At 41.9% G+C, this 15,305-nt stretch overlaps 1 protein-coding gene across 3 annotated transcripts in view; it reads right to left on the bottom strand.

Annotated features, from left to right (window-relative positions):
- Nucleotides 1-37: 37 nt before the first annotated feature.
- The window catches only part of AGO2 (argonaute RISC catalytic component 2), a 53,933-nt gene continuing 38,665 nt past the window's right edge, over nucleotides 38-15,305 (bottom strand). For all 3 annotated transcript variants that reach the window (XM_077351416.1, XM_077351417.1, XM_077351418.1), the window contains exon 19: nucleotides 38-14,756. In XM_077351416.1, coding sequence (XP_077207531.1) covers nucleotides 14,648-14,756 — 109 coding nt within the window. In that variant the 3' untranslated portion in view covers nucleotides 38-14,647. The remainder of the gene's footprint in view (nucleotides 14,757-15,305) is intronic.

Below are 15,305 nucleotides of genomic sequence, written 5' to 3'. Positions count from 1 at the left end.
GGGAGTCTATTATGCATAACAGAAAGCAAATCTGAACTTGTAAATATGAGTAATTTATTGACATACTATGAGGCAAAAACAAAACTGACACCATACAAAATAACTTTATAAAATATCATTCACATCATTTTTGTCAAGATTTACAGCATTTTTGAGCTTGTTACAGAACTTATGGTATGGAGGTAAAAAAAAAGAACACACTACACTAGATCTTTAGTATTAGTTTATAATATATATACACACGCACCCGCACGCACACACATACACAAGAAACCGAAACAAAAGTAAAAAGTTAGTTTGTCATGAATTTATTGCAGAAGTAGTGCAAAGTATTTTCACCTAGCAAGCTGTAAAACAAACATGGAAAGAGGAATCACCAAAGCATAAAACAGGACAATAAATGTTGAATTTCACAGTCTTTTGAAGCATCTTGTAAGAGTTTCTGTCTGATCCTCCAGGGGGAAAACAGACTCCATCCCTGTTATATTTGGGGACTGTAAATGTTATTCTGAGGGAAACTGGATCTAAGATTATTTCTGCTTGGGAGATGATATAACAGTCTTGGCTCAGGCTTCTGTTTAGATTTCTGTTATTGATTATTTGTTAGCTTATTCCTTGGTCACTACAGAATTGTTACAGAGCCAAAGAGTAGACCTTTCTCTTTGTTTGGCAAACAGAATAAAAAGCACTATCCCTGATCTTTGCTATGTTCAAGAATGGCCAGGCAGGCAAGTCAAGACAAGAGAGAACATCTATTGTTTGTTTTACAACCTTGGTATCCCTTTTTTATTTTTCAAAATCTACATTGCAATTAAAAAAAATCACTACATCTTCTACTTTACAATGCAGGGCAGACTTTGATATCAACTACTGAATTAAACACCAGTAAAAGGATAAGAGTATCTAACCTACGTGAAGGGAGACCAACTCTCCTTCAATTCTTCAGGAGTACAAAGTACAAATACAAATAAAAAGCCAGGTAGCCGGTAATGACAGAATAAAACTAATGAAAGCTGAACAAAATGATCTATGAAATAAAAGGAACAAAATGCAGCATTTTCAGGCTCTTGTTTCAATCTTGAGGTACCTGTAAGTCTTCTCACCTTCTGCCCAAAGTACTATGGTACATTTAAAAAAAAATTATTATTTTTTTGTTATACTCTTTACCATAAGCCAATTTACAGGACATTTACTGACAAAGTGCAAAATGCTGATCATTTTATATGCAGCATATTAAAGGATGGTTACTCTTTTTTTTAATAAAATATAGCTTTCCTTATAGACCCATCAGGGCAGCTTTTGTAAAACACACTTGTTTTCATTTTTTTTTTGTTCTGTTTTTTTGTTTGTTTGTTTTCCTGTTGACTGAGTCTCTCTGCAGCAAAACTCCATTAGGGCATAGCTTAGATCCTGCCATTTAGGAATGTCGGTACTGTTATTTTTTTTTTTCAATATTAAAACTAAATATCATTTTTACAGGGAAGGTTTCCCATGCTGTATTGGTTATGGTTTATAAAGTCTTTTTTTTTTCAGGCTTCTAAAAACAATAGTTTATTAGAACTCAGTCTCCAAAAAAAGGTTTAAGTAAAAAAAGTCTCTCATAGTAAAAAGGGTATTCAAACTGTTATACAAAAACATGCAGAAAAGTTAATTTGACCTTTTAATTCCCTTACCTGACATATGCACATACCCTCTTCCTAGGTAGCATGCATAAATGCACAGCCACAAATTCTGGTGTATTCTTAACTGCATATATACGCATCTTCAGCCTGTTCCTTCAATGCACAGAGTTGAATACATGTGTGGCCCCACACATGGAGAACCTCTCACAGAACTACCCTGTCCAAGAGAGCTTTACTATTTAAACAGTGGGAACAGGGCCATTTGCCTGGATATGTCCCTCCCCCAGCTGCAACAAATGGAACAGGCCACCCCAAAAGCTCTGTTTGCAAACTGAAGCATACTCAGCCCTGGGTTTTATACAATTTGGAATGCTCTGCAGAGAATGGTGCATGGCCATAGAGATGTATGCATAGAATAGTTTGGGATTTATTTGAGAAGATTTCTAAATTTTAAAAACATCTCCATGTTGCAAGCATTCCATTATGCTGTACATTTTTTTAAATCATTTAATACAATAAAATATTTTTCTTCCCAAAATAAACTGAACACACAGTTTTCCATTTCGCTATTAAAAGGGTTTATTTCCTGTGTAGGGTAGGATGGTTTGCTTTTGCTATGCATTGGGACTCAAAACACAAAAAAGGCACAAACTCAAATACATTTTCCCCTACCTTACCCCCCAATGTCCTTGTCTTCAGATGACAAGTAATCACATACCATTTGGTCACTTTGGACAATCTCATTGATAATTTGAATAAATTAGCACCCAACTGCTTGGTCTGAGGTAGATCCAAACTGGAAAGATAGCTGGGCCCCCAACACTTTGCCTTCCCTTCTAATTAATCCTGGAGACAGAAGGATTCAATGTCAGTCAAAAGGAGGAGGGGGGAGGGGGAATCACTATTTTGATAAAGAGTTTTTCAATGAATGTATAAGCTTAGAAATAGATTTCTCTTTCACACTACATTTCATTCGGGGGAAATAAATGAAGAGGTACAGTAATCCCCTAGCCCTTTAAAAAAATAAATCAAATTATATATTACAAAATTTCCCCACACACATTGCTGTTTGATTCAATCAAATGGCTGTATCCTGTAGCCAGTTTCCATGGGTGGGATCCAACCAGCTTTTTGCTCAATCTCATCAAATTGCCCTCCTTATTATAGTCCCACTATGGATTTTCTCCATGTAGGTCCCACAGTCCCTGAGGACCTCCTACTCCTCCCTTTTGAAACCACAGAAAAGTTGGCTGAATCCAACCCTACAATGTACAATTTGTAAAATTAGGGTAGGAGGACGAGACCCTTGGAAGATACAAAGTAATCTCAAAAACTTAAATGTGTATTTAAGGATAGAGCCATTCAATTAAAAACAACAGCGACAACTCATGTGCCTTCATGGAAAAAGAGTTAATTGTACTATATTTTTGCATATTCTGCTTGTGGACAAATTCAATAAATTTGTTAAGGCTTAAGTTAAACTAGTATCACCATGTCACATTAAGCAAGCATATAACGACATGATCTGGATACAACATACGGCTTCAATGCTGACTCTCGTAAGTACGGCTTTGTTTAGATGAATGAATTTGTAGTGAAATATACAGTCTCTATAATGAAATGGTAAGTTTGTGATCAGGTGGAAGTAAAATTGCATTCCCCCCCCTCCCAGTAGTGTGAAATGTATAGGAGGACAGGGTGGGGAGGTCACAGGTCTGACCCACCAACATCAGTGCTTTTCTCAGGCAAAAAGAGAAGTCTCCTCACACAGGAGATTCCCCCTGCTAGTAGTGCTCTCTTCTGTGTAAGGAGAGGACTCCGTGTGCCACAGGGAAGCACCATCATTAGTGGGACACATTTTCAGGCTCCAGCACATCATTCTGCAGTGGCCTGATGCCCTGAATCTTATAATACAAAGGATGAAAAACGGGTAAACTAGTTAAAAATGTATTTTACACTTAGTACCACTTGAAATAAGGCCGTTCCCTGCTCTCTTCTGCTCCATTAAATAAGCATTCCCCCCCCCAAAAAAGATGACCAACATATTGTTTCCAAATCTCTTTTTTTTAATAACAAGGGGGAAAGTATGTACAAGACCAATGTTCCCAGGTAACAATGGCCTGGGAGGGGGGGGGGGGGGGTAACTGGTTCAAAAACTCCCAGGAAATGGCAGCTAAATCTAAAGTGTTCCCAGCTATGAACTCTGATCCTACATAGCATCCCGGTCCTTCCTATTCCATTTTAGTGTACGTGCACCTACCCCTGGCTTGAACTATTATGGAACAATCAATTTCATCCATAGGCCCTGGGGGTCTTAGAACCTGAAGCACATGGAATTTCAAGGCCATTTCATGTAAGATGCAATGGCAAAGCCAGATCTGTCACTCCACGTCCACTCAGAGACCAACCCCCGGCACACCCATTTCTAAAGAAGTATGAAACAGCCCTACAGAGTGATCAAGAAGACTCCAAGGTTAACCCTGTGCCTTCTACACTACACAGAAGGAAAGAAGCCTCGGGATTCACATCCAAAGGAAAATACGGTAATGTCATTATAGATTCTGTAGGAAAGAGAGAGGGGAAAGGAACAGCACAGTGTATTAAGTCTTCACAATCCAAAACCTGGGATCTGATTTACAAAAGAGACAAAAAACAAAAGAAAATAACCTAACCTAAAAGGTGCCCACAATCTTACCAACTTATCATAGTCAGAGGTAGTCTTCGTTTTTAAAAGCCGGGCACCAGGCCCAAATTCTTTCCCCATGAGTTGCATTTCTTCCTATGATTATGATTTTAACAAAACAATCAACAAGACAGGGAAAGATAAGTAATCCTTGCATGCATTGTTCCTGTTTTGCTTCGCTGGGTACTAGAAAAAAGTCTCTAGAGAGCAAGCTGCCTGAATCTGGAGACCTCCCAAAAGACAAAGGGGATGTCAGCTTAATTTCTCGGCTATGTTTTATTCATTCACGAGAGCAATAGCAGCCTTGTTCTCCTCTTTTGAAGGTAGAATCACAATGCGTGATGTTCCATACTTGCAGTCCCTCAGCAACCATCTAGCTCCACTAAGGGGGTGGGGGGGGGTAACACGATTCAAAGAGTGAAAGCTCTACTTTAACTACATTCTTATGACCTTTAGGAGGCTCTGACACTAAAAAAAAAAATGAACAGAGGCAGCCTGTTGGGTTGTAACGTACTACGTCATGCAGGTTTGCCTGTTTGACGGTGGTGGCCTCTCATGCAAATTTCAGCAGATTTTCTGTCTCGTGACACACTAAAGAGGCCCTTCTTGTGAAAAAAAAAAAGCCCTGGGAAACCTTCCTGCTCTCAGCCTTTAGGAACTGGAAACAAAGGACAAGGAAAGCCATCGTTCCTGACACTCAAAACAGCAGCCCCTTTCCCCCAGACTTAAGCCACATGCAAACACAACAAAGAAATACTATTTCTGGACCAGTGCAGACACAATATGGGCCCCCCTCAACACCACTGCTTGCAAAATCAGGAACCGCTCTTGGGGATACATACTCATACTGCCCCAACGCCTAATAAAATCAAGTCCAGAACACGGGGGGGGGGGGGGGGGTAGGATTCCACTGCTAACGCAAGCCATGTAAGATTGAACACTAAATTCTCAACGGGAGCTTATTTGATGTATCTAGGCAGGCAACCTGCAACTAGTTGTCATGCCTGAATATTTCTCTTCACTTCCACACCTCCAAGGGACTTTAAGGGCTGCATTCCTCAAACAACCCCTCCTGTGTCACTTGGTAATCTGCTTTTGCAACTCAAGGCCATTTGAGAAGCCTGTGACAATGTGTCCTTGCAGGGCCTGCTGGTCAGGGCCAGAGCTCCAGGGTGGGCTTTTGAAAATAGCCCTCTAGATCAGGGGTAGTCAAACTGCGGCCCTCCAGATGTCCATGGACTACCATTCCCAGGAGCCCCTGCCAGCGAACGCTGGCAGGGGCTCATGGAATGGTAGTCCATGGACATCTGGAGGGCTGCAGTTTGACCACCCATGCTCTAGATCTTTGCATTTATGTGAAATACATTAGACTCCTAACGGGATATTTCACTCATGCGCCTGATCTCCCCCATACACACAATGAGCAAGGGATAGTAGAAATTATTAACCACCAGCAAACCACCAGCAACATACACCTTGTTTCACTACTATACATCCAAGCAATTATGACCACTTGGTGAGCCCCAAATGGACCCGACCAACAACTCTGGTGTCACAGTAAGTGATTGGCGGGAAACAGCCCTGTGAATATATAAAGAGAGTGACCTCGAAAGTAATATTGTTAAGAATAAATATGGAAGCACGATGCATTCAGCCATCAAAAGAAAGTGATGATCAAAAGACGGTTTTCTACAGTCCAGCTTGAGATTTTTTTTAAAGAAGCACCCTAAGTTATATTTGCACTCATTTCAAGAGCTCGGATGTAACACAGTCCTTACACAATGACACAAAAACACTCACAAAAACATAATTCAGCTGGGGCTTTTTTGCACATTTAGAGTTTATATAATTGACAGGCAAAGGGGGAAAATAGCATCTTTGAGGTTAAAGTCTCAAGAAAAAATACCTAAATACTATCTTAAATGCATAATTTTTTATCTTAAATGCATAATTTTTAAAATCTTAAAGTCAAATAAATTTAAAGCACCTTCATGTCACCTTCAGTTCAAAAGGATTACAGATTTCATGTTATAAAATGTTTTCAAATAACATATGTTTGGCCTGGATCCCAAAAAGCCACACACTTTATTTGGATTTGTAGTTGTTGCCCCCACCCCCACCCCAACTCCTTCTTCCCCCTGGCAACCCTCTATTAAAGCCAAGGAAAAATTCAAAATCAGTTTGAGGGCCTACTATTCAGTGGGGGAATAGTTTTTAAAAAACAAAAATATCTCCTGGGCACGCCCAATTATTTGATAGCTTTCTGGATCCTGGCCAAAACCATCCCCCAACCCCTCCCACCCAGCATACACATGACTAATTCATGGTGGTGGTGGGGGGGGAATCTTACTTAGAAACACCAACATGGCGGGGGGGGGGACATAAAACTGACCGCCAGTCGTAAATGCTCAAGCCTAAAGAAGAATGTGAATGCGCCAAACTTGCCAAAGCCACTTGCTTGAATTCTGATAAAATGCACAAGAGAGCTACTTGGGGAGTCCATGCAGACCTGCTTCTTTTGCACAAGGACATGTTAAAGAAAATCTGTATGGCACTTGCCTTCTCAGCCCAGAAGCCAAAGGATCTTAGAAATTCCTTTGGTGAAATTTGGCTACGTGGAGAAATGTTGACAGCATTTTAGAATTAAAAACAAAAACAAAAACAAAACAACCCTAATCTCTTTCAAAGAATGTAGGAGGTAGTCTTCTAACACTATCTGCTTGCTAACTGAAGAGTGCTCTGCCGCTGTCTGGCCAAGCCATTACATTCATTTTTAATACTTCAGGCATAAATATGAAAGAAGAAAGCAGAAATTTAACTGGCATGTCACAGGGCACAAGCCACACCAAACAAACATTTCATAATGCCAGGTTCAGCATGATAGAACAGTTGGTGTTGAAGGAGGGGGTCTAAGAAGAGCACCGGACAGGGCAGACACATTGGCTCCTCTGCCCAAAAATTGTACGTGACTAACAGGTTGTATTTGTGCCCTGGAGAACTCCATGTGGATGGAGATTTCAGGGAGGAATCTGGGAACTGTTTCCCCCATTACACTAGTGCCAGGGAGACAGGGTGAAGTACAGCAGCACAAAACAGCAACTGCCTTTTGTCCACCTGTCAGCAGACGGATGATCTCACACGGTCACCTCAACAGTGTGGCTGCGCCCACAAATCCTGTTAAGGATCAAAGCCAAAGCCACTACAGAGGGTCTCTACCCAATTCTTACCACTGGCACTACTTACACAGTTTGGGCACAGCCTCATTTAGCTGATTGCACCAGGGATGCGAGGGGCATAGGGGAATGATAATTTGAAGGCAAAGTTCAGCTTGTGGAGGGCAGAGAAGAAACGATAGGGTAGAAATAGGTGCACTTCCCCAAAATACTTAAAGCAAAACAACACAACCCCGCCCCCTCTGCCCCAGCTAAAGAGTCACTAGTGACACACACATGGAAAAAATGCAGAAACCAATTCAGCTCATGTCTTTAATACTGTAAAATAGGTCCTACCCCTAGAAATCCACCAGTGAATGTAGACCAGTCCTCCCTATGCTATGTACAGTATTATCCTAACAGCTACAGCAGATGCAAACAGGAAGTACTTTACAGTAAAAAAAAAAAAAGTTTATAGATTCAGTGCAATTACATCCTGCTAGAGCTCCCCTGCCCAATTCTGCCCCCAAAAGAGAAACAATTGCCTGGTTGCTTTTAGAAGCAAGTTGTCAAGCAAGGGTACAACCATTAAGGAAGCTCAGCCACAAGAAGTCAAAGCAAAGGTGTCATCTAGAACAAGCAACAAAAACAGGAGAGGTAAGAGCAAAAAAACAAAAGTAAAACTATTATTATAGATGAGAAAATTGACTTGTATTATTTATTCCTTATATAGAAGTAATGCCACAGGAGTCGTTTGCCGAGTTAACCGCCTGGCAGTTTTCCACACCAAGGGTTGGCCTGGCCCAAATCAGTGTCCAGGAATGCCCCTTCCAAAATGTATCAATATGGCTTTTTGCCAAAGCACAGATGGAAAAATGCTTAATTCAAATGTGCAACTGTTTCAGCAGGGGGGGAGGGGCAGGACTATGAAGAGTGCCTTCCTGAGAACAGATGGCCCAATTCAAAATTGTGCATAGTGGGGAGTCCGCTGGTATTAAGGAGCAAGGTTCTATGTTTTGTCCTGCAGGCCGGCAAAGCACTAATTTTAGCAAAGCTACCAGAGAAGTGAGACAGAACGGTCTCCGGTGCTTTTCCATTCCTAAAGATGAATCGCTCCGTACAAATTAACAGCAACAGATGGGTGCCTTTGCCAATGAAGCGTTAGGCGGTGTTGGCAATTTCAAAGTTGTAACTAATATTTAACGGATGGTGAGCCCCAGGAATTGTGTGACAGAGAGTTTAGACATGTTGGGCTTTGAAAAGAAGGGGGGAAACAAAACCATAAACACACACAACAATCCAAACGTTCAAATAGTCAAGTTATGAATTCACCTCCTTGACCGTGCAGGCCAAGTACTCTACAACCTAAGTACGTTGTGCACAGGTCTTCAGGTGTGCTAAAATTAGTGTTTCAATTGCTTTCAGTGCCTTTTTTGGGGGGGGAGGGGATTCTTAAATTGTAACAATGAGGGAAGTATACATGATGTTGTCATTAAATGCTTACAATGACCATTTTCCCCCCCCAAAAAAATGTTTTTCCAGATAAAGTTTGGCAGTTGTTTGAATGTATAGGAACAGAGCTCAAAAGAATTGGAAAGAGTCCACCCCTGATGAAGCTCCATGCAAAATTCATAAGGGGCTACATAATGTTGAAGGATTCATTTCTTCCTGCACCAATTTGTTTCTTCATCCTCGTCTTGCTGTGCTATGCCCCCCCCTTTTTCTTCAGTGGTCTGAAGGCACTACCTGAATGACACTTTCATGTTTGTTTGTTCTCCTCCCCCACCGCCAATCAAGCACTCCATTCAAGAATTGCTAGTGGGACATAAAATTATCATGGAATACAAGTCGGAAGAAATACAGTAAATCAGATCACACTCTACTGGGGGCACTGAAAAATTTGCTGGCCCACTTTTCCCTTGGAAACCCCACATTACTGAGAGCAACTTCCGGTACAATCTTCTTCCCTTCTACATTTTTTTAACTTTATTGTTTTCAATCTATTCTGTGAAGGATAGAAACTGGCGCCTTCCCCAACTTTCATCCGGACAACAGTTGCTAGTCCCTCGTCTTACACCCGGAAACAGGAAGGGCCAAGACACACGTGAAGCCTCTCCCTAAGGACTTGGCACTATTAAGACACTTCCACAGCTCAGGCCTGCCTTGGTGCCTTTCCAAGCATTATATTTAAGACACAGGCACAAGCTTGGAGGAGCCTAACAAGGGAATCCTCCTCCTCCTCCTCCATAATCGGGAATGGACGTGCAAAGCAGAAAAGGAACAAAGTGCGCAGTTTGTGAGGAACTTCAGTTCTCCCCTGTCCAAAACACCACAACCCAATTTGTAAAGGACATCCTTACAAGAGGAACAACACAGAGAGAAACTTCTTGGCAAGCTTTCGGATGTGATCTGTGGGTCATCGGGACCGTATTGCTTCAGTCTTGGCCAACCTGTACTGGCTCCCAATTAGCCTCTGGGCCCAAATCAAGGTGCTGGTGCTCACTTCTAAACCTGCCCAACCACTACAGTTGTCTTTGTAGGTTCTGCGTTGGGTGTCCCTGCTTTCTGAGGTTAGGCAGAGACTACCCAAGAGAGGGCTTACCCAGTGGTGGCACCTGAACTCCAGAACGCTCTCCCCACAGAGACTGGTCTGTCCCCCTCAGTTGTCCCTTCCCCCAGCCAGTAAAGAAAACTTTCATTTCATTTGGTGTTCACTCAGTGATCCCCCCCCCCCCTTTTCCTTCCCTATATTTTAATCATTTCAACATTTTTCTATGAGATTTAGCTCAGGTTTTAACTGTTTGATGATGCTGGTGTTTGGTTTTTTGGATAGTTTTAAAGATATGATTTTACTGACTCTGTTTCAATGAGTTATCTTGCCTTGGTGGCCTTGGTGAAGGCAGAAAGGCAGGGAATAAATTCTGTAAAAAAATTTACGAATCAAGTTCTAGATTTTTTTTTATTGTTATAAAAATACTCATGGAGAAGTAAAATGCATGGGCAGATCCCAAACTAACTCAGCATAGAAATAGTCATGAAATTAGCTGGTCTGATTGCATCTGTGCTTACAGTCCAAGCAAAGGAGGTGGTGCGAGGACTCGATCCAACTTGGCCAATGCTCCACAGCAGTGGAGCAAATTCAGTCATGGCTGTCATTGTGGTCCCCCCTCCCCCTCCCAAATACCTAGCCTCCCTCCTGGTCAGCAGTGCACAGGTTCTGAAGAAAGGGCAGTAATCGCCTCCTTATCTGTTCCAGAAGGCAACAGTATTCTCTGCATCAAGAATGAGTGTTTGAAAGGCACAAGAGACCAATTAATAGTAATTTTTGCTTGTTTAAAAAAATAAATGGCTTCAGTTCTCATTGCTGGTTTATCAGACTGCGCTTAGGAACAGCCCACACAACAGTCATCTGGTGCATTTCTTTTGCATCTCAATACCAGTTTTTAAAAACTGGACAAATGGACCAGGAAGTTCAGACTTGAATCTTGCACGGATTTGCCTCTAAAGCAAAACTTGCTACATTAATGAGGTTCTCTCACTTGGCAATGTGTAGCCAAAGGCAAAGCAATTTGGTTGTTTGGTTGTTGATTCACTAGGGTGAGATGTCACCCCCTGGGTTCTTTTACACTACAAGACATTACATGGATTTAAGCACCAAGCAAAACCGCTCCAGCAATGGCATAGGTAAGCATGTAGCACAGTTTTACCCTTGAAGTGAAGTAATGACAAAGGAGTGCAGAAAGTACAGTCCTGCAAAACCTGCAACCCCTATTTGGCTACAACTGAACGTTGGCGCCCATTTTTCGCCAACTATGGCAAGCAAGAGAATACCACGATGGTGAAAAACCCATAGTGGCATTCTGTCAGCTACACAAAAGAAGAGATCTGTGAATGACAAGAAAGCAGCTCTATGAAGGGGGGGTGGGGGGCTGATGACCCAAACTAGCAACAGAACCCAGTGGATTGTATAACTTGGTAGAGAGAAGGGACCAGATTTCATAGTCTCTCCAAGTATAGGATACTGGATATTACCTCAGTCCTGTAAACTATTCTTCGTGGTTCTCAAGGAAGGTATTTTGAATATGTGTATGCAATCGTTCACCTGAGATATTCCTGTGCTTTCAAGAGCCACTGTGGTAAACAGCTTTTTAGTAAGGTGTGTTCTTTGTTTCAGTTTGAAGTTTTGGTTTATGCATATGTTATATTAAAAAGCAGTTCCTGTGCATATTCAGAGTGCCCTACTTTTTTCAAAGTGCATTGGCAGTTGTTGCAAAAAAATAATAAAAAAAAAGAGAGAGAGAAATCACAACCGATGCCCCTTCCAAAAGATGCTGAAATAAACTAGGCACTAGATTTGCCAGGGGTGTAACGAGGAAAAAAAGCAAAAGCCATTTTAAGAGTATATAAGAGAGAAAACCAGGTGCATTTTCTTTTCTGCCCCAAATGTGGTCTAACCGACAAGGGGGAGGGGGGGAATTATGTGATCTCCCTTCCACAGAAAGATATGCAGACAAAATTGCCAGTGACAAGACGTTAATTCTTTGGAGGAGGACCATACAGGACTCACAAGTACTAGCTGTTAATTAAAAAGCGAGAGGTACGCAGTTACGCATCGGGTTCAACAAAAGGGGAGGGGGGGGGGAATGAAGTGGCTAGCAACTGCCAACCAGCACCTTGAGACAGCAGCCGCTATTTCAGCTCACTGCTAATTAACAGTAGCCACGGAACAGGGTGTTGACTGTGACTTGACAACCCAGTTCTAAGTAGGAAGACAAGGCAGATTTCCATCCATCTCCTTCTGCCCAATTTAGGTTCAAGGTGATACAAGCAGCTACAAAAGAACAAAGTGCCCGGCAGACAGCTAATCAGGGTATCGCTTCAAAGGCAGGAAATTTGTTTTGGGGGTGGGGGATTAGCTTGCTTGTCAACTGAACGTAACTTCCCATTTCAACATCTCTCCTTGTGCTAGGCTGAAAAGTGCAAGAAACGTGCACCAAAGAACTACATGCACCTCGTGGGAGACGCTGTGCTCTGCTTTCCACAACACAATGGCAGAGGCCCTGGCTGGATCTTTGTTTTCCTAAACCTATCGAGCTGTTGGGAGGTTTTTGTTCTGTTTTTTAAAGGGCAGACAGAAGACACACACACACACACAAGTCTTGCCTCAAAAGCCACATGGATTTGGCAATGCGAGGCACTGCTTGCTATATGCAGAGAGCACCACAGCAGGATAGATCCCTAAACTTCTGTAGACAGCAAACGTCTGAGCCCTTTCCTCCTCGGGCATCACTGAACCTAGCACAACCTGAACCCATTTTGTGGTTTCTGAGTAGAAAAATAGATTGCAGGAATAGCAGTGCCAGGGGTTGGGGGAGGTGGGGAATTCCTAGTAATCTAGGAAGGATTATTGAAAAACAAAGAATAAAAAAAGTACTTTTAAAAAGTCTGATAAGATCAGGCTAGCAAAAGAACTTCCCACCTTTTGTCTGTTATCTCTGTAGCATTCCTGCTGGCATCGTTAGTGCAATGGTTTATGTGAATCATCATTTATATATGAACCCTGTGCAAATAGACTGAAGTTTGTCTTGTTTTTTAAAAAAAATTGCTAGTAGATCTCAATGTAAATGAATGCTTCTCCAGAGAGGTTGGCAACCCTCCATTCTAGTCACCCGATGCATCAAGACAGACGCCGCCTACCTCAAGTAAACATCTGATCTCTCTCCTCCCAGCTCCTATGTCCTGGACAGTCACACCGATAAATTATTTTGTGCTTGAACAAATCAAGAACTCTGCTTTCGTGTCCACATCTCAGCCGCTGAAATGTTAACTCTACGGATCTGGACAAGCTCTTCCAGATCCAAGCTAAATGATATAGCATGTCAGTCTCTTGGTTCTGCCACAAGTCAGCTGCATATTCCTGGTTTTGAAAAGGCTCCATACACCAAGGACTGCTACAGTACGTCCGTTACTCGTTTCAAGGGCATGTGGGCAAAGCCTCCCAACTCAAGCCCCTGGCGAAAGGAACAGAGAACTTGCATGTTATGGTTGGCCAACTGTGCCTCCCCCAATCACTAGTGTCCCCAAAAGAAGCTTTGCATTTCTAAAATCTAAAGCATTCTTGATATGTTAACAGAAATATGTTGAGCACTCCTTAGTAAATAAAAATAAATAGCATCTAGTCTATCATGTTAATACTGTGAAACACATATACATTTTACATTAATTCAAACATAACAGTGAAAAAGATTGTACTGTATCACCACAGACCCGTATTTTTTTTCTTTTTTTTTCTTTTTAAAGGAAAAACTTTGGAAAATTAAGTGTCACAGTCCTACAGGACAAATTCTGATTAATCATCAAACGGGGTTTTTTTTCTTTAAAAAACAACAACATGGTTTTAATGGCACGCTTTGCTAATCTTTCAATGGACCTAAAAGATAGATAAGCTCCTCCTTCTTCCTGAAATATTTCCATAATTCATTCTATTAAAAAAAAAACAATGAATATAACACAATGAAAGACATTCACGGACAGACTTCAGAAAACACTTTTGCCCTTAGACCCACCCACGGACTGTTCACTGAAAAGACCGCCAAGGACGAACCAGGTTTTCCTCTTTTTTTTCCTCTTTTTTTGCATTTTGATAATAAAAAAATATTTGTGAATGCATCCAGAACAATCAAGGTTTTCAGTGATACCCAAATTAGTGCTTTGTTCTCTTTCCAGGCATAAAAGTAACTTCATAACACTTTCCACAGCCCATTAATCCCAATATTGGCTGGGTACTGCCAGATTAGAAATCAAAAAGAATGTACAGAGAACAGTGTAACTAAATGAAAAGTTTTGTCTTTAGCCCTGAGATCGTAGCTCTTAATTTAGTTAGAAAAATGTGGGGTTGGTTTATTTTGTTTTGTTTTTCTCCCCTTCTCCTGACAAGCAGCTTTTGATTTGGCAAATCCACACTTCTAATAGCGGTGGGATTTTGAACAGGTCTGCAATTCTCAATGGAGTCTGAAATTTCTGGACGGAAGGCTTTCTTGCAAATGGAAAAAAAAAACACCCTAATAAAATAAAGATGCATTACTCTTTGCTGGCTGTCGCTGTAGCTTGGGCAACTGTTGGTCTAAGTGCAGCTGGTCTCCTGTGAATCCAACTCTCAACCGAGTTACTGAAATCACCGCCGCATCATGTCAAGCAAAGTACATGGTGCGTAGCGTATCCTGATGAACCTGGACAGCTTTTGCAAGTGCTTGATGATCTCTGCCGTTGCTCTGACCAGAAGTGTGGCTCCCTTCGGCACTAGAAGATGCACAGGGGGAAAGAGGAAAACATCTCCTTTACATAAACCCCGAGACGCATTTGGGATACGAGGCAATTCTCATGCATTATTGTATTTCTAATTAGCCCACACTGCACACATTCAAAGCAACCGGTTGGCTCCCCCCCAAAATCTACACACATTTCAGACATGTTCATAGGATTATAAGGCAGGGGTCCCCAACCTTTTTGATTGGAATTCTGAGTGACTGCTTACCTCCAGTCACCCCAAAGAAGTTGTTGTGCAGTGGTAGCAGCTACTGCCAAAGCAGCCTTTCAAAAGATCTGCACAGCCAATCCAATCTCCAAGGGGCAGTAGCCCTACCTGGCCCCGCCCACTTTCTAAAATCACTTGGCCGGCACCAGAAAAAGTGTCAGCAGGCCCATGGCTCCCAAGGGCGCCACACTGGGCACCCTTGCTATAGAAACAGTACATGCCAACCTGGGAAATGGGATAAGAGAAGCCCACATTTTTGGGGTTCCCAGCTTGTGGAGGTTTATGCAGACTTACATATGCATGCAAGAGGATTA

Source organism: Paroedura picta, chromosome 9, assembly GCF_049243985.1.
Source record: "Paroedura picta isolate Pp20150507F chromosome 9, Ppicta_v3.0, whole genome shotgun sequence".
NCBI lineage: Eukaryota > Metazoa > Chordata > Lepidosauria > Squamata > Gekkonidae > Paroedura > Paroedura picta.
Note: the sequence above shows the minus strand (reverse complement) of the source record. Positions and strands in the feature narration are given on the sequence as shown.